Below are 20639 nucleotides of genomic sequence, written 5' to 3'. Positions count from 1 at the left end.
TCATCTGACAATGTAGTCAGTCTATGTAAATTTAGCAGAGCATCACCTTGCCAATCTGCCATAAATTTATGAGAAAATGGTCCAGGCCTTCAAGCTTTTAATACACCTTCATAGACAGGGGGTTTTTTGGATTTTTTCTTTTTTTTTTTTTTTTTTTTTTTTTTTTTTATGTTATTGCCTTTGCATGAAGGGGTCATATGCAAAGAACTTAAGCTTTAGCACTTCTTCCAAAAATATGGATTTTTTTTTTTTGTGGTGTGTATAGAATATTTATTTTTAATAGGTTGCACAAAGGAATGAAGGCGAGTGAAGACATTAATGTTGTAGATAATTTCCTATGATTAGTCACTGGTGGGGAAAAACAGAACCTGATTACAAGGAAAGTTGTACTTGCATGCAAGGCAAAGAAAAGCCTTGTTCATGGCCCTGCCCTAAGAGGCTCTGCAGACTCTTTATATTTGTGGCATTGCTGCCAAAAGTGCTTGGGAAGATGTACACCAGTTTGAAAATGTAGCACATTGAAAGGTTTGTGCTTAAGTTTTCCAAGAAACCAGAAGCAAATTCAAGCCAGAAACATTTTAACATTGTTTTGATTATGTGGAAAATGTGTGAAAATTTGTTGACAATATGTAATTGACCTGAAAATTCCTTTTTTCCTTATTATTGCCTGAAAATGTTTATTTTCCTAGAAAACAGTGAAGAAAAGCAGGGGGTCGCTTTTGTATACCCAAGTTCCTTTAAAATCCGTGTATACATTACTGTACATACACCACCATGTCTGTATCATCACCACTACTACACCAACCTCAAAACTGTGGGACAGTCCCGCCACTGAGCCCCCAGGGATCCCTTTTCTGGTCAGCTAAGACAGGGCAGTCTGGGAGGAAAGGAGAGGGAATCAGGTTTCATGAAGGGACATTATTGGAAGTGCTCAGCCACAGCGAGGGTCCAGAATTACTGTTTGCTGCCAAATTCTTGTTTCAAAGAGGATATTTTATCCTGTATATGGGGGAAGTGCTTGTTTTTCTACAAATTTTATTAATCTATCAGATTTCTAGAACTTTTTGGCATCATGTGAATACGGCATAACTGATGCTCTCAAGAGAGGAAGATAATGGACAGAACTCTGGGGAAATGTCCATTTATGAAATGGGATATCAGAAAGCCCTAATGGGTGGAAGATGAATATGCAGAAATAAGTTGATTTTGTAGTTATAAGAGTTATTTCATATCTAATTCAAAGCTTATTACAAAAATTACAGTTAGAGGCCATTTTTAATGGCAAGGTCTCATTGCTGCCAATTTTCAGCTCACTATGGAGACTGATTCAAAATTTACATCCATACACATGCGGGTACACAGATGGTGAATTACAGATTTAACTCAATGGAGGCCAGGTGCTAAAAATACAAATTTGGGTAAAATGTGGAAGGGAGAACTGAATGAAAAAAACTGACAGCTGTTTATTGTCTTGCCTTGACTAAATGTAAACTTTAACAGTCTGAGGAAGTAAGAGACCAGGCTAGGAAATTAAAAACTTGACAGAGGTAACAGTCTCTTGCAAAGGGCAGAGACATGCAAAGCTGAGTGCCTTATAACGAAGCTGTCAGGTATGCTCTAGGTTTCTTAATTTTTTTAGTGTGAAACATGTTGATGGTGCTGCAAATACTTCCCTGGACATTTAAACTGGTGGACTCCTCATTTGACAGGTACTTTTGTACAAGCCTGACCTCAGTGCCCACTGGGTGAAGGTTTATGTGGTTGCCTGGTGTACATACACTGGATCTAGATTTTCAAGCACCAAGTACTGTAATGCCTGGGTTTTGGCATTGATCCTGTCAGGATAAACTCCCCAAGCCTGATCCAGCTGCCTAATGGCAATGGGAAGTATCTTGTTCCAAGATGCCTTGGCCAGACAGAGGAAAAGGTAAAGGCAGGGTTTTGTTTAAACTCTGATCATTCTGATTCAGTGAGATCACATTGCAAGTGCAGCCTTGTGGAATTACCTCATTCCCAATTTAAAAATAAAATGCAGTTCCAGCTTCTCAGGGAAGCATTTATGAAGAAAAGAGGTCCTTTGACATTTAATTCAACGTGTATCTTAGCACAGAAGTAAACACAGCCCTAAGCATGACCCTGAGAAGAAAAAGAGTTTGTCATTGCATTTGTAGCTTGCAGACAAGAAAGTACAGTGTCTCCTGGCACTGCTGGTGGCCAAGAAAACATTTAGTGCCATGGTGATGAATGAGGCCTCTCCTTTCTGACCCATTCAAAAACGTAGGTGGCTGGTCCAAGCTAAGATGCAAGCTCCCCAAAAAGCCAAAGGGAAGGCATGTCCACAGGACAATTTCTCCTGTCCCAGAACAGTTGCCTTAAGGTCGGTGCTGTCAGTCCACAGCTGGCACAGCAGTGTTTGCTTCCCATGCCAAAGGAACCTAAACAGCTTTGCTCAGAGAAGGGAAGCAGCTGGGGTTCCATGTGCTCAGAGTCAGATACCTCTCTGAAGGGGTTTGGCTCCCAGCTGGCATCAGGCCACTGGTCTGAGCAGAAACACCACAATGATGGAGAGAACCCGCAGGTGTTGCTTGTGTAAATTCTGTCCTAGTTACTAAGATGAATATACACTGTGCTGTCTATTCCTGGCCACAGACCACGTTGACTGTTGGAAGCAGGCCTGTGTTCTTTGTTCCCTCTTAAAGCAGGTGTGGTCTCCAGGTCATATGGTGAGTGGGAAAATTGCTTGGGGGTATGCCTGCAAATATGAAAGGGATAAAAATTCTCTTTCAGCAGTTAGAGCTAGTTTGAATTCTCTGTGATGAAACTTCCATGGGAAGAAAACAGACTGTTAGATCCTTCAGTGAAGACAAGGGAAAGGAAGAAGCCTGCCTGGGAATTGGTAAAAAATCTGGGCAGAGCATAAGCAGACTTTCACTAATAGGTCATGAGTTTGGTCACGACTACAAATTATACACTCCATGGCTTTGAGGAAGAAGAGCTGCCAAAAAGTAGGATTTAGAAAACCTGATGAGCCAAAGCTTCACTTTGATCCTTTCACACATGGTGATTTGCCATGGCCAGAGGGGGGAGGCCCAGGGAACACTCATGATCTGTGGAGAAGACATGAGGAGTTGAATCAGAAATGACTTGTTGACCATGTCTTTTGCAAGTGGGTGACATCTGGTAAAAATTAACTTGATCAGTGTGAAAGTGAAATACTATCACCATGGAATACTGAAAAGACCGAAACAAACTTGCTTGATTGCTTAATACAAGTTAGGATTTTTCTATCAGAACAACTTTTCAAAGGATGACATTGCTTTACTGACACTGAAATATTTTGCAAAATGGCACTTTTTTCACCAAGCATCTAATGAAACACAGGAATGGCATTTCTGTTAGGGCAAGCACCGAAGCAGGGGTCACAGCTCTGCCAGTCAGTCCCAGACTGCCACAGCCATTCAGACTGTCTCAAAGCTGGACATTTGGGACTTTTAAGGTACACAATTCCAACATATTCTGGTCATGTTCTAACTCCAGGACTGGGGACCCGAGAAGCATACAAGCTCCAGACTGCAATAGGAGACTCTCCCTGGGAAGCCTCTGATAATTTGCAGGATTTTCATTCTCCCTCCCTTTGAAGACCTGAATGGGTCTTTAGATCTTAGATATAACAGCCCCCAATTCCCCATCCCCCTGTGCTGCTGGCATGGAGAATGTAGAAAAATCTGGATTTGAGCCTGGGAAGAAGGGAGGAGTTGGGGAAGGTGTATTTTTTTACTATTATTATTATTTCTCATTATCCTATTCTGACTTTTAGTTGGCAGGAAATTAAAATTAAACTAATTTTCCCAAATGAAGTCTGTTTTACTCATAACAGTATTTGGTGAATGATTTCTCCCTGTCCTTATCTTGTCATGTGAACTTCTCCATGTATTATCTGTGCCATGCAGAATGAGGAGGGCAGTGATAGAGCAGCTTTGGTGGGCACCTGCTGTCCAGCCAGGATCAACCCGCCACACTTTGTTTTGTTACAAGTGGGTCACATTGTGGAATCGGTGCATACTGAGCAACCAATAGTCAGCCATAACGTGAGCAATCATTAGGTCAAGTGGAACAGAGCTGGGCATGGTGAGACCAGGTTTCCTCTCCTAAAAATCACTCAGCTCTCCAGAAAAATGCAAGGCATTGTAGAAGACAGCAACTAATAAGTATTTAAAGCGAGAAGTGGTTTCTGAGCTTCCTTTCTTCTGCTAATGGCATTCAGTCAAGGACAAACATTATGGGACATTATAGGAGCTGGAGGGAAAACTCCTATACCAGAAGAAAATTTGCCTATGGGACAGTCAGTCTGCTCAATCACTCTATATTTTGCTAACTGAACTAAAGGGTTCTTTTTGCTCTTACATTCAAACACGGAGTGAATGTAGCACCAATTATGCAGTCAGGCACCTGTGACTGTATCCATGTGCCAAACACATGGACTGGACAGCAGAATTAGAACCAATTTACAGTTGTTAAAAAGCAAATAAAATAGAATTATACATTAAATCCACCACACAAGCCAGTCTGGTTTCATAGGAGCATTATTTAATCAAGCATAGGAAATACACAGTGTTCTTTGGGTGGCATCATAGCTTATGTTGAATCTGGGAGATTTTTTTAGGAGTGGATCTGATAAGTTGCTACAACATTGGAGATTAAAAGAGACTTGAGACGGCCCATCCTGCTTCTGCAGCACACCTCAACAAGGTATTTGTAAACATCAATCAAGCACTGCAAGCTTGATTAGCACCTTAGTAACATGACTGAGTTACTGGAGGCCTCTAGAAATTGGACTGATAACTTATATTGTTGTAATCTTCACTTTCTATGAGCAAGGGTTGTATCTCCGAAGAAGTTCCTCCTTTTTTCTTCCGGCAGGCCCTGACAAGCCCTGTGAGCATGGCAGTAACAATGCCTCCAAACACAGCTGCTCCGACCAGCCAGGCCCAGATCTGACGGGCTTCCTGAAGATAGGGTGTCAGAAAGTCTTGGAAAGACTGAAGGGCTTGAAAAATCAAACAGAAAAAGAAAGATCATTTTACTTGATGCAATGCACTGTCAGTTTACGAAAGTTCTATGATAGATAATACTGGAAGGCTGAATATAAAGAGACAAGAGTGGTAGAAATTATCTGAGAGCCACAAATAGTTTTAAACAAATCTCTTCAGCTCTGATAGTCTCAATCTTCATGTCCAAACTGCTCCTCACGGTTTTGTCAAAACTTCAGACTGTAACCCAATAGTTTGATACTGTGTGACCAAAGGTCCTGCTAGCTCAGCATCCTCTGGCAGCAATAACTGAGGCAGAACACTGGGGAGAGTTTAAGGAAAGGTCAAGTTATTACAATGCCTACAAAATACTTACCCAGCCTCCAAAATTTGCAGGTCAGGAATTTCCTGAACCAGATGTTGTGTTGTTGTGTGTAATAGTCACTGGAGGATTTTTTTTTCTCCTTCCATCATCTTTTCAAGCTGCTCTTTGAACTTTTATCACAACTTTTAGCAGCAAAAGCATCCCTGCCTTAACTAATTCATTAACTACATATTGGGTGGGGAAAAATCTTCCTTTTACTGATTGTAAACCTGCATTCCACTTGCTTTGACAGTTCCTGTGTGGGGAGAGGCAGTAGACAACTATTCTGTGGTCATTCTGCACAACAAATCCTCTTTCTTTGGTGAATCCAGGGAAGCTTCTCGCTGGTAGATGTCCAGCTGCCTTCTGGCTTTGTGATATGAACTGTGTGTGTTTGTTTTTTATGCTATGGTTTAATGAGCTATGAAAACCCTGCCATACAGGGCTCTCACTTCTCAGCAGATGCTGGGAAGAAACCTGTTCAAAATGCATCCAACAACGTGCTGGCTTGAATTTGAAAAATAATGATACTTGTCCACTTGGGCCAAGGAAGATTTGGAATCCACATTTCCCAGTTATTAGCTCTAAGACCATTATTAGCAGTAATTACTAGCTAGTAGGGAAAAAAAAGAGCACCTCTATGGGCACCTTCTCTGGGAACTCCTATGGTGGTTTATTTCTGAATGTTCTTTATGCATCTGGACTGATTTAGATGTACTCAACCATATTTAGAATGCTGTACCCCCAAAAAGGCTGTAAATGTCTTCCTGTTATCTTGCATTTTCACTGGTGCCCAGAAAAACAATCCACATATCCTCTTGGGTCATGGTACTTCTAAAAGCATGCTGTTACATGCATTGTGCTCTGAAAAGATGCTGCCCCCCAGGGCCTGGGTAAGGGGTGTAGCCAGGAAGATGCCTGACTTGTGTGGCCCTCTGACTACCCTCTATTAGTGTTCCAGGTGGATAGGGGGGAGACTGAAGGAGGAAGTCCCAGGGTAATCTAAAGGGACTTCAGGGCAGTTAAAGGACTAGGTGTTCAGGTAGTATTCTCCTGATTGATTCCTTCAGTGCTAGGGGAAAATACTGAAAGGAGTAGGAAAACTCAACAGATCAATACATAGCCAAGAGACTGGTGCCGTAGGTGGAATTTTGGGGTTTCTGTCCACAGGGTGGCTTACACAGCACCAGGCCTGCTCATGTTGGATGGGGTATACCTGAGTCAGAGGGAAAAAAGGATCATGGCCCAGGAATTAGCAGGGTTGACAGAGAAGTCTTTAGGCATGAAGGGGGAGTGGGATAATTGGTTTCTGCCATTTCTTGTGTGTTTGTTGTTCACTATATACTTCTGGATGTTCACAAAAAGTACCCGTGAGACTTCCAAAATCAAAACTAAAAGGATGAGCTAGGAGAGATTCCAGTTATGGAGTCCCTCATCTTTAAGGCATGGTTAGTTTTCTTTGCAGTGTTGAAAAGTTCCCAGCTCCTACAGATTTTATCCGTTTCCTCACTATTAGAGCCTGGAAAATCTTTTTTAATGGGAAGATTGCCAAGCACTGGAATAGCTGGCTGAGGGAATTAGTAGAATCATCATCCCTGGAAGTGTTCAAAAATCATTTGGATGTGCTGCTAGGGTATGGTTTGGTGGGCTTGGCAGTACTGATTTTATGCTTGGACTTCATGTTCATAAAAGTCTTTTCCAATCTTAATGATTCTGTGATTCTATATAACTCTTCCCAGTGTGAGAGAGAGATTTTCTGGGCAAAAGACAAGACTGCATCTGTAAATTTATCTGTTTTCATTTCTGAAAGAAGGAAAAAAATACAGAAAAATCTTAATCCAGGTGCTGAAATATAACTCTTGAAACAGCTCTTAACAGACTTCTTTGGACAGCTATTGTTAGGTGGTGCCATTAATCTTCCAAATCTGTTATTGATGCTAACTCTTGTTTGTTTTGCTCAGAGCAGCTCCCCTACACTGTGACATGTGCCCTGGAGTCCTGAGAGATGGATTTCCACACACACTGACACCACTTCTGCTTCAGCACTGTCATACATATAAAAATAAATGCAGCTGCAATTAAAACTATGTACTCTTACACACTGATTTGCTTTGCAGTGGAAAGCAGAGCTACAGGCATCAGTTTTTCCTCAGGGACACAACAGCAATATAATTTAGCATTAAAAAGCCATTTTGTCATTGGATTCTTTCCAAGTTTTATTTCTCATCTTCTTTTTTAACCAGCCTCACCATGCTCAGTTTAGTCCTACTTCCTCTCTTCTAAGTTGCTGGTACTGTAACTCAGAACTGCTGCTCTTCACAGAGTCACAGAATCACCAACATTGGAAGAGACGCCCATGGCCATCTAGTCCACCTGTCAACCCAGAACCACCAAAATCTCCCCCAAGCACCCACTTTGTTTAAGAGCAAACAAGACAGGTTTTGAGAATAGGGTTGGGCCAGATCTTGTGTGTCCCTTCCTCATTCTGTCTTGTTCTCTTCCTCTGCCTTAGCACTTCTTCCTCATCTGGAAGATCTGCAGAAATGCTGCCTTTTCTTGATGACCGAGATCTTTTCTACTGACTTTTTTTTTTCTTTCATAAATGTTTCCTACTTGTCCAGTACTTCCTGTTTGCCAATCACAGACTTTCTCTTCTCCTAAAGAAAAGTCTGTATTCATACACTGGAGTGAGAAAATCTGTGTCTGTAATTTGAGAGTCCAGCCATTTTCCATTTGTAACCAGTTCTTCCCTTCAGATAAGAAAGAGTTTAAGCTTGCTTCTTCTCAGTGAGATTACCAAGGGGTTGAACGACATCTGAGGATTATCTGGGCTTTCTGAACAAGGTTGAATTTCATTCATTGTGTTGATGTTTCAGAATAATTGAGGAACTACTTTCCTTACCCCTGTTAAAAACATAGGCAGAATTTAATAGGATTTCCTTTTTCTGAGGACTATGTGCTCCCCTGGGTAAAGGCAAGAGTCCAAGAGAGAGCAAAAATTAAGTATTGGATGGTAAGTATTTTACCATTTCCTTCCTCTTGCAGTAAAATTTCAGGATTCAGAATTCCTGAAAGTCATGGTATTTGCTACTTTGTCTGAGTTGTACAATTCTAGCAATAAGAGGAGTTTAAGAAACTAATGTCTGATTAAGAAATATGAGAAATATGTATATGTATTTCTGGTCTTGATCTGGCTGTTTCATCAGCTTATATTCCAGCACCTGGACTAAGTATTTTCTGCATCTTATTCCCCAATCTGTCCATACATCCAGGATTGCCCCATCTCAGGTGCAGAATCTTACACTTCCCCTTTCTTGAACCTTATACAATTAGTGATTGCCCAGTCTTTTAATGTTTCTGAAAAAATCTGGAATTAGAGGGATTTTTTATCTTCTCATAAAACAGACATATTCCAGGTTATAGGCAACAAATTTTACATTTCCCCTTTTACCCAAAATTATGACATTACCTGGCTCTTGCAGATATTCATAGTCATACCCCAGCTCTCTTGAGGATTTAAAAAATTCTCCATTTCTGTAAAGAGGGATGAAGGGGACCATGTAATTTTCTCGATTGTGCCCAATTGGTGCATTAGCTGCTGGGTACACTTCTAGCATGGGCCTGTGTCTTCTTAACCATCGTTCAAAAATGCTGTGGAAGAGAAAGTATGTTAATTAATGATAGGAATTATCAGAATTTTTCTTCTTGAAGATCAAAAGAAACTGATGGCTTTTTAAAAAATGCTGGAGACAGAGTTGCATGCAATGTCTTGTGTTTGTGTGTGTAATGCTTTCCAAATTTCCGAATTTGGGGCTATCCACTTCAGTGCTGAGCTCCTATGCAAACCTACAGAAAGCAATGCCTGTGCTGCTGCAAAGAGTCTGAATGTGCTTTGAAATCCCATAAATGTAAATCACTCTCTTTCTGTGCTCAGCAATTTATGTGGTTTTGAGTAATAGAGAGAAATTGATTAAAGGCCTCAGTCCTTCTTCCTCACTCTCTGAAACATTTGTAGCTAGTTTTGAATGGTCTTTTTCTAGCTGCTCTGTCCTGTTCCTGTTCCTCTAATTTCTTAGCAAGGGTTTTCAATGAAGTATGAGTTACATCATGATCCTATGGATATCACCAGAGGAGTGGAAACATGTGAGGAAGAAGTGATAAGCTGACAAAGCAGGTCAGCTGTCAGTAAAGTGTCTTCTCCAGCCAGAGCTTCTTCACTGACCTTGTCTGTTGTTTACCACATTCCTCTCTCCCAGCTGCTGTGCAGCTTTATTTTACCTCCTCTTAAATATGTTATCCAGAGGCACTGCCACTGTCAAGCTCTGGCCAGTGTCAGGTCTATCTTGCAGCCAGCTGGAACAAGCTCCATCTGGCATGGGGACATTTTCTGTCACCTGCGGGCAGAAGCCAACCCTGTAGCCCCCTAATTGCCAGAACCTTGCCATGCAAACCCAATAGAAGCTGTTCCCCATGCCTCCAGCCTCAGCTGCTCCATTCCATACTTCTGCTCCAAAATTTCTTCCATTAGCTGTCTGTCACCACAGGGCTGTGTGTCTTCTCTTCAACTTGGATGCAGAAAGCTTAAAGGCTGCAGTAGGGGAAGCGTATAGTGGCATTTTCAGCTTAACTACTGAATGTGTTTGGAAAGCAAAACTAAGAACCTTCCAAAACATTCTCAGTTCTCCTCCTTTGAGCTTTTGTTTTTGGTCAACTCTTCACTTTCAATCCTCAAACCCTTTCTCTGATCCCTTTGTGTTTATTCACCTGAATGTTCCAGGTTGCAATAGAGAAGGTGGGAAAATGCTACAGGGCAAGCAGATGCAGGTGTCTTCTGCATGAGGAAAGAGGACTCCATACTAAATCCAAAGATACCGGTGAGAGGTAATTATCAACATTAGGCTCAGGGAGGCATTTCTGGATTAATTTATTATAAGGGATAGAAATGGTCTAAAGAGACCTGTAAATTGTGCTTTAATGGAGATCTTAGCTCAACAGTTGCTCCTCCCCAACACTGGCCACTGACCAAAGGACATGGACTTCCCTCCCCTGTTCCACCCCTAGCTGTTGAAGGACTCAGGTTATCTCAGAAATACAGTTCCTAAATGCAAGTGCTCAGGGGTGTGAGGATCTCTGCAAGTTATCAAGGAATTCTTCCAGCAGATTTCTACCTCTTATTTTTGGGCAGAAATATCGATATGCACACTGTGCATAGTCTACCAAATTAAAGCCCTCTCATACTCATCAAAATAGAGGTAGGGCCAAAATCTTTGTTCTCTTTTTAGGATCAAAAACTCTAATAAATGAAAACATGACTGTGATCATATATCTTGTCTACCCTATGCAATGCAGGTATTAATTTTGAATAAAATCTTCATTTGTGTCTCTCTTCTTCAGTTAATTTCATCAATCCTGTCTGGAAAAACTCTTACCTGAATAATAATGTTTAGTTGAAGCTTTCAGATGGATAAGTTTAAGCAATATGAAGGCCTCAGCTGGTGCTATCTCAAGAAAGTTTGAACAGAAACTCTGTAATCTTTGGAGAACAGCATGAAGAAAATCACTAATCAATAAAAAAGATATAGAATATAAGGGAATAATTAAGCTTGAGGAGGGGTGGGATGTGGAAAAGTGTTTCACTCCAGTCTTTTCCCTGCCTGGCTTTTACTCATGCCTTGGATAAAGTACCCTGACTATCAAAGTTTTATTTCCCTAGCAGTTTGGATGGGATCTGAGATAGCTCTTCTCTGCAGTACAAGGTTGTTAGGGGTGCAGAGATACTCTGGTTGTGGGAACATGGTAATATTTTAAGGCAGAGGTGGGTCTTGGATGAAGCTTTTAATGTCTGGTGATGATCCGTACCCTAACTTTGGAATGCTCAATCTGAGGTACTTCCTGGGGCCTGATTTTTAGAAAATGCTGAGCAGTCACAATCTGAAAATTCAGAGGGCTGATGTGCACAACTTTCAGAGCTAAAACTCATCATTTGCCTGAAATAGCTTTGCAAGAAATGCCCTGAAATGCATCATTATTGCTGCATGTGTTAAGTGTTGCTGTTGCATAAGAGCTTTTAATAAGAATCCTTAAGCCAGTAATCCTTCAAGCAGAGTGCAAATGCAAAGCATTTCCATGGAAATGAACATACGTACTTTTGGATTCCTTCTTTTGGGTTCCTCTGCAGTGTGGTTCCCACATGAGGTACCAAACTTTGCTTAGCAGTAGCAGGAGTATTGAATTGCCTGCCCTTGCAGCTGATCTTTAGATTCAGATGTGATCATATGCCTCTAAATCCTGATGTGATGAGTTTTGCTGAGGCACATGATGTGTTGCACAATTCATTGGGTTGTTTGGGAACAGTTCTCTCCATCTGCTGGCACAAGATCTTATCACCCAGGCTGAAATCTCTTTCATTGAACATATCTGTATGTCACCACAGGAATCTCAGAAACATTCCTTAAAGCTTTAAGAGTCACATTTTCTTCTACTCCCTTCAGAATAGCTAGTCATGTGTGTTCATCTCGTAGTAGACTTTGGTTTTTTGCTTTGGGTTTTATATGACACTTTGAAAGATTAGTATCATATTCTGCTTGCTAATAAAATGATTGGGTGAACTTGCATTTATTATTTAATTTAGAGGCTCCTTCCCAGCTTGTTCAGTAAGATGGACTCAAACCACTATTTTTTTCCTGGCCAGATAATTCATGGTGATATGTGTTTTCAAGAGTGTTCATGGGATTTTTTAATTTTGCATGAGAAAATTGACAGATGTAGTATATCAGTAATATTTTTTACATGTACTTCATCTGTTTGTATTCCTCCTTTTAAGGGGGCACTTCCAAGGGCATTGCCGTTTCCCTTCCCTCATATTTTGTGAGTTAGGGAAGAAGAACCTTATTCTTGCTTTTCATTAACAGTTTCCCAGCTTAATGGAAAAAGAAACTCCCAATGGCATCCAGTTGGGGAGAAAAATCCATGGACAGGGTACACCTTCAGCTGTATTTCTATTGGTAAAGCACAAATGGTTCTCCTTGGGCACCATAAGCCATTTCATATCAGAGAGTTACATTTTATGACTCCCCAGCCAAGTCCATTAAGTCCATTAATCCATTTTTAAGGAAAACTGAAATCCTGAAGTAGCCTATGGCTTTTGCTGTCAGCCAGGTAGTGACACTGGCACAGTGTACCTGTCCTTGGGGACTTAATTGAAAAGATTTGGGAAAAAAAAAAGTGTATTTGGAGAAAGTAATCACACTCTCTTTTGTTTCAGAGTACTGTGACCAGTGAATCAAACATTGTAGAATACCCTTTTTCTTCAAATAAGGTGCTTTCTCCAGCCCTGGCTACATTTAAGGCAGTTAGCATCAAAGTTTTTCTCTGTCATGCAGGGCTGTCCTTTCCTGAAGGCAAAGAACACATCTGAACAGCTGTGATGGATCACTGCAATTCTTCCATGTGCCTTGATCTATAGAGAGTTGTTTAATCCAATAACAGGCGTGTGGTTTCCACGACAGAAAGAAATCAGTGTTCCCATCATCAGATGTTGATCTGCTTACAGTAGGCAGAAGTTTTTCTTTTCTTCCCCAATGCAGTCATGTAAGTTATTTCCCTTTAGCATCTTGAACATGTGTGGTTATTTCCTGTTCTTTTCTCAGGAGCTGCAGCCTTGGAGGAGCCTAGGTCTGCAGAATTAATGCTACATGCAGAGAGACAAAATGCTGAGGTAATTAGCTGGTGCCTTCATGGAGTGACAAAGCTCCTGGTAGAATACCCAGGTTTGTGGCAAAGCAGCAGACCGTAACTCCCTCAAATTGTTCATTATCTTGGCAAACCACTGCTTTTATGTTCTCTTCGTATGAACCTCTGCATCCTTCCCTGGACCTGAGAGCCTAACAAAGCAGGACCATGAGGTAAGGGCAACTTCAGGGCCATTTTATTCCATATTGCCTCCCTTTCTTGCCATAATTTAACTAAAGGTAACAAAAAGGACATCTAAAGTTCACATCAAGCTCTGCCATATCCAATCTCCATACTAATTCTGTGCCAAAAAAAAAAAAAAAAAAAAAAAAAAAAAAAGAGCACTGGACTTAAGTTTAGTGGAAAGGAGAGAAATCTCTGGCTCCTGCAGAAGTCTCGTTGGTTACTTTTTCTTCCTCAACATCTAGACAAAGGGAGCAAACAGATCAGTAGCTATTTGTATAGCTGGAAGTGATATTTTCCAGAGGCTTTTTTAGCATTGAAATTCCAGCTAGACTAGCATCACTTGGGAGATGTTGGCAGTGCTATGGGAGCAGATGGGATGTGAGCATGGTGGGAAGACAAGGAGGGATATAGGGAAGTAGAGAAGAGCTAACCAAAAGTTTTTGGGAATTTTATTCAGAGAATGGAAATGGAGAGAATTCAGCCTGGGATAAGCAGCAGTAAACCATAAATCCATGAGGATGATAGGTCTACCTAGAAGGGTCCCAGGCAATCAAAGCTTAAGAAAGAGAAATTTAAAATGTGGGAAATAACTAAATTAAATAGAGGTTAGTCTCCTGATAGCCCCTAATATTCTTTGTATTTCCTCAGCAGCAAGCAAAATTGACTTGGAAAGGGTAGTTTTTATTTAAAGGCATTGGGCAGATAAAAAAAAAAAATTCTGTGTAGATTAGAGAAAAATTTGTTTGCATTTGGAAGACTTCATTCTCTGGAAGAAATCAAAGTGCCCAAACTGAATGTCCTAAATAAGAGGCCCGAAAACTGAAAGAGATTGGAGACCAATTTGAATTTTGGAAGATGCCCTGTCACACATTTAGTGCTCAGAGAGGCTCAGTCTCTCTAAAGTGCATTTCCAAAGTAGAAATAATTTTCTAGTTGGTGTAATATCAAAGTAATTACTAGATTATGATGATCAGCACTCTGTGCAAAGATTATCTTTGTGGTAGGAAACAGAATTTTAATATTGCAGAATGGGTTGGTTTTAGACACCTGAAGATAAGGCTCAGGTTTGTATTTAAACCTTGGAAAAATTGATCATGGGACATGATAAATTCACTGCCACTTAAGCTCTGATTCAGTCATAGGCCATGTTTGATGCAGAAACAGCTAAGGAAAGTAATCGGGTCAGAAGGATTCCCAAAAAGCCATAAAGGCAAAGAATATTTTTTCTGCATATTGGAAAATTCTTTGAGACTCTTGCAGGACTCATTTTACTCTACACAAAACAGGCAGGGAGTAAAAATAACTTCCCTAAATTCACACCAGCCACACTGTAGGGGAATGGGACCTCAGCTCTGCGGCCAGTTTGTATCAAACTGTGGCACCCCTAAGAGTTAGGTTACACCACTGCAAAGCATGGAGTCTCAATTTTACTTAAATTTTTTCTGTATATCTGTATATGGGTCACTGTAACTGCTGATAAGCTTAATACTTGTGTGTACCAGCTTTAATAGGTTCCAAGTATTGGTGTGTGGGAAAAGGTAATAATAACGCCCACCTGGTATGTAGATGCTTTGTCAGTTTAAATTTTTCATTCAGGGAAAATATACTTTGCTTTTGCAAAAAATTTTAGTGTGATATGGTGAAAATTAAAGCCATCTATAAAAGACATGGATATATCACTTCTATTTAATTGTGTATAAATAGACTCAAGTGTTTTCTTTGTTCTGCTCCACACATACCAGGTTATACAAAATGAAATTAAATGAGCCATAGCAGAAAATTAATTAAAAAACCCAAACAAACAAACCCACTTTGGTTTAATGAGTGGTGGGAAAATAGGATTGATTTGAGGATGATTAAAGAAAGGCCACCAATATATATTTTCTTACTGAAAGTATGAATTAATATTATTTTATGAATAATATATGCAATGGGATTATAACTAATGAAAGGATGAGCCAAGAAATAACTGGGTTTATGCTGCCAGTGGGAAATTCCAGGCAGAGTATAAAAGCATTGCTGTGTGTAGGCTGGGTTCCTTCCTACTGTTCCAGATAGTGTTGTGCACTCTGAAATAGATGCTGCTCACAGGAAGGAAATCTTAAAATCTAGAAAAAGCAAGTAAAAAATAAGAGTTGGCATTTTTCTTTATCATTTTGCAAACTGTCCTTATAAGGGCCACACATTCCTAAGTGTGCTACAACAGTCATGGGCAGAGGTACTCTTGAGTGACTGAGTGTAAGAGGGGAAACCAGACTTTAAATATCCATTTCTAACATTGAGGCATTGACTCAAAGTGTAAATTCACTTTCCCTTCAGGAAAATATAACAGAAAAATTAAATCCTGTGTGTTTTACCTCGCAATGAAGGTCAGCTGGAGACAGATGAAGGGGGAAGAAGAGGGTGCAGTTTCTCTGTATGAATTTCTGTCACACAGCAAGGAGCAAGAGTGGCATTGCAGGTATGCCCAGTGGAGGACTGCAGTCACCTCATGATCCCTCTGGGTCCTTTGCACTGGAGGGCACACAGTACAGATTTCCTCCTGCCTCCTTGCCCTCACTTTCCTTGTAAGCATTTGCACAACGATGCCATAAGCAGGATTAAGGAACTGGTTTGCTTTAAAACCAAACTTCCCCTTTATTTTCATTTGTTCTGGGATAGTTTAGCTGAGATAAAGCTGTGGATCTGATTCATTATTCTTTCGTGTGATGTCCAGTACCAGCACAAGGGATAAACTGAGGTGAGCATCTCTGGGCAGCACTAACTGCCGAGTAGGACTTTTCTCCTTCCTAACCTATGTGCTAGGTCAAACTGACTTAGAGCAACATTGAAATTGTGCCCTCTGTTTCTCAATAGCCTGAAAAAACTTTGCCTCAGCTGAGCCTGCACTCTGTATTAATTACTCAGCTGCTAGACATCTGCTTTGCAATCCACTTATAAATTTGTCAGGTTCAAATCCAAAGCCATGTACTTGGTTGTGCCAGGTTTGACACAGAGACTTTCATTCCTCATCTCCAGTTGTGAGACTGAGGCAAGGTCAGACTGACTATGTCAGAAGGAATACAGAACATTGTTGCTTAGAGCTCATTTATACAATTTATTTCAGTATCATGAGATCTGACATGATGTAGAAGAAATCTGGCAAGCAACATGTATTTGCATTTGGAAAGAAAAGAAAAAGGAAATAAATTAAAGAAAGCTGAAATGCCAGCCCAAGGACTGTGATTACACAGTAGTCATCACTTTAAAAGTTGGCACTAGTCAGCTAGGATTGCAAAGTCACCTCAGGTAATTCCCATCCCAAGCATTTGGGAGAAAGATCAGTGCTTCAGTCCTGGAAGAGGTGCTGAGGCTGAGGCTGTACAGTCAAGGCACTGTACTGTTTGCCAATGTGTGCAGTTATATTGCAGTATTCTTTTTTGTTCTTTTTGTTTTAAGTTGGCTAAAGACACTACAGGGACTCTCAGGAAGGTTTTAAACAAGTTACACTGTCTGATTAAAAATTAAGATGCTGCCCTCAATTATTGTGAAAACCCATCCAAAGTGTTTGAGGCTGTGTCTCCCACTGGTGAATCACTGCTGAGGATTGCCCTGGGTTACAGTGCTTATTCTGTCTAGTCCCAGCTCCTGGAGAACATCCAGGGGCTTCCATCATCAATTCCAAGCTGCAGCATGCAGCAAGGAACTTTGGACATCTTTGCCTCTTCCCCAAACCCTCGCAGCACCTCTGTGAAGCTACTCCTGTGCCAGTCCCTGGGCCAGCCACCAGAGACACCTGGGCATGTATGTATCTCTATATGTATGGATATTTTCCCATAACAGGCCTTCATCATGGTCAGCCAAACAGGTGAAGAGGATGAGACTGTTGGTGCCATTGGAATTTTGTGTGAGTGTTGTGTGTGTGAGGTTGGGAATACATGCTCAACCTCAGTACTGGCTGCATCTAAGAACATGAATGGATATTAATTTTCAGGAAAGGTCTAGCCTACTTCATTTTTTTCTCTTTTCCCCATCTTCTGAACAAAAAGTGGAGATTTTTTTGCAGACTTGAGTGGAATATATCACCTGAAACATGGAGGCACAATGTGCAGCTGACATAAAGCCCCTTCCTTTTTCAGCAAGGTTGCAGGCTATCTCAAGTAATCAAGTAATATTCTCTGAGTGAGATATAATAACAAACAGTATGCTGACACCTTCCCACCCACTACAAAGTACCACCAGAGCTGGGCAGCCATGTGACACCTGAGGATCTTGGCACTGCTCTGCTTCGCAGATCTCACCACAACCATTTCATCTTCTTTGTTCTTACTGCACAAACTGGATATTTGTTCTCACTGCACAAACTGGATATTTAGATATTTAGATAGCACAAACAGATAAAGGAAACAAGAGGGAGGGAATTGAGAAGGGGTAGTCTCATACAACCAATCCCACCTAAAAGAAAACCAATCCTCTTTTGCCTATGTCCCAGTTTCTTGAAAACCTCGAGGTTACTGCCGCTGCTGCATTCATAGAATCGTATAATATCCTGAGTTGGAAGGGACCCACAAGAATCACTGAGTCCAAGTCCTGGCCCTGCACAGGACATCCCCACCAGGTGCCTGAGAGCATTGTCCAAAGGCTTCTTGAACTCTGTCAGGCTGGTGCTGTGACCACTGCCCTGGGGAGCCTGCTCAATGCCCAATCACCCTCTGGGGAAAGAACATTTCCCTAAACTAGGGACCCATTTCCTGAGCTTCTCCTTTTTGAACCTAGATCTTGCCTGACACAGTTCCATGCCATTTATGAGATATTTTTTAATATTTGCCCTACCAATGTGTTTTAGAATTTTTTTCCCTAATCTATCAAACACCCTCAACATGTTTGTAAGACTAAGTGAAGAGAAGGGTCTTCATACTTTCCATCTGACACTTTTCCTCCTTATGTCAAACGACTTGAGCTTCCACAGCTATTTGGAGAAAATTCAATTGGATCTCCCATTGCTGCTTTGCATGTTTATTTGGCTGCAGAGGGCAATATAGCTTCCCCTCATTGCTCCAATAATCATGCAGTCCTCCAAATGTTTCTCTCCTAGAATAAAAAATGTCACCAACTCCTTAAGCCTCTCTTGTGAAAAGAAGCTGCTCAAGCACCAGAGTCCTGCAGACAATTCAGATAGAATGATCCTGGGCAGAGATGACTGCTCTCTGTTCCTCTCCCAGAGAGGGCTGCTGAAGTCCTGCAGTTCTATTCCCCATTTGCTATCACAATATCCTTTGGTTACATTGCAAACTGCTTAACCTTCCCAAGAAAGTCATGTAGCTACCTGAGGCTTCAATTCCACTGCATATAAGTCTGGGCTCCCCTGCCACAGAGCCTAACGAGCTGAGCAGTCCTGTAGCCTACTTTCCCAGTAAAGAAACCTTTCTGAAATATTACTGGTTTTGCCTTCTCAGAAAACTGGATAGAATGAAACAAGTGCTGAGCCCAACTTTGCTGCTATATTACCATGTAAAGAGCTTTATTTCAATTAAAGAGGAAGATAATGGATAAACTAAGCTTCACACTAAAGACAAGAGCTGAGTATCTGAGTGAGCTGACTGGAAAAAGTCTGTAGGAATCTGTGCAGAGGAATGTCCATATACTCTAGCATAGGACTAGGTAGTGCCTTAGCCTAACCCAGTTATTGGCAAAATAATCTAATTCCTGTGAGAGCTTGTTCTGTACCTCTGCGGGAAAGAAATGAGATTAAATGAGGATTAGCTACACTGAGATTTTGTCAGATATCTGATCTAAACTCTGTTGCTTTTCTTAAACTCTCTTGGCTTTTCTTAGTCAAGTCAGCCTTTGTTTAGCACAATGTTGTAAATAACTTTTCTGAGGTACAGGAAATAAATTATTTTCCTTAAATGGCTGTCATCATGTGTGTTGTTTCACCCCTTACTGACAAACCAGAGTAATGTTTGGCTAGAGAAATTTGTTTTCCATTCAGATTTAGGTCTCCAGTACTGTCCAACGCTGCAAACCCCAGGTTATAGATGAGACATTATGGGGTGTCCTGTGTGCTTTGTAAATAAGGAAATAGAAATGCAACCCACCATGTGCTGTATTGGAAACAGAAGTTAGCATTTGATTGGATGTATATCCTGTATTAAATTTCTCAGATTCATTTTTGCCATGATTTGATGCTAACACAAAAACATCACTTGAAGTCAGAGAGAGTAAAAAAGCCAGCTGCTCCAAAGTTTAATAACTACTTTTCCCTGAAGACAAAGATAACAAGCAGATTAAAATGGATAGCTGTGGAGGTAGCTGGACTGACACCATGGAACCCACTTTTGTTCTCTGCAATTCAGTTCTTTTGAGACTTAAATATTATCATTATTGAGGTTCACAAGGGCATATAATACATAAATCACATCTATGGAAGTGAAGTGATAATTTCTTTTGATGAATAGGAGGTAGCTACATGTGGGTGAGAAAAGTACCATGTTTTCTTGTGATTTTTTACAATTTGAACAATTACATCAGCTGTTATTGCAGAAGTGCTGCAGGAAGGAAATGCTAGCTGTCTGCATCAGAGTTCATTTTGATTGCTGTGCCGCAGGGAGCTTCCTCCTCCTCCTGCATTAAGAGAATAGGTGAAGACTAACCCTGCAGCTCTAGTGAAGTTTCAGGGTGGTGTAACCTTTCCTTTTAAAAACCAGTAATTGTTTGCAAAATATGTGGTGTATGGGGTGATCCATTCAGTAATTGTGTTGGGTGAACTAAAATCTTGCAGTAAGATTGATATGAAACCTGCACTTTAAATGGGACTCTTTGAACTGAACCTGCTATATAATAGACTTTTATGAACAGAATGGATCATTACAAACATCTAGCCTGAATAATGGCATGGCAGGTGAGATTGCCAACTGCTGTATTTCACATATGATGCAGAAAATGTCTGTTTAAGCTTTCTCTGGTCATTCCCCTAAAGCAAGGTGGAGCAGCAGCACTGTAGGTTATATGTATGCTTAATCAATATACGCTTAATCAATAAAAAGAATATTTATCTCCAGAGCCTGATCCTTGTCATTATTTCTCTGTGTGTCTGCCTCTGTATGGCGTATCTTTGGATATCCAGAGGACTTACTTCATGTTACTTTAAATGCAGGTGCACCCTCAAATGTACTACACATACTCAGTCCCCCTTTGTCCACTGGAGCAGGGATGCTCTAAACCTCTACTCCTTCACTTCAGAATCTAGCCGTGGTCTGTGTTAGATGGCAGGTGATGTGACCCTCCAAGGCTGTTCCTGCATCCCTTTGGGTGCTTTGCAATTGCAACTGCTCAGGCTTGCTCAAGCA

The 20639-nt window shown here is 40.8% G+C and overlaps 1 protein-coding gene across 1 annotated transcript in view; it reads right to left on the bottom strand.

The window, feature by feature from the left end:
• Positions 1-4823: 4823 nt before the first annotated feature.
• Positions 4824-20639, bottom strand: part of TYR (tyrosinase) — a 41371-nt gene continuing 25555 nt past the window's right edge. The window contains exons 4-5 of the mRNA XM_059466563.1: positions 8864-9045; positions 4824-5047 (exon numbers count right to left, since the gene is read on the bottom strand). Of these exons, the coding sequence (XP_059322546.1) occupies positions 4824-5047; positions 8864-9045 (406 nt within the window). The remainder of the gene's footprint in view (positions 5048-8863; positions 9046-20639) is intronic.

The sequence above is a fragment of the Ammospiza nelsoni genome, chromosome 2 (genome assembly GCF_027579445.1).
Source record: "Ammospiza nelsoni isolate bAmmNel1 chromosome 2, bAmmNel1.pri, whole genome shotgun sequence".
Classification (NCBI taxonomy): domain Eukaryota; kingdom Metazoa; phylum Chordata; class Aves; order Passeriformes; family Passerellidae; genus Ammospiza; species Ammospiza nelsoni.
This window is presented reverse-complemented; position numbering and strand designations above follow the sequence as displayed.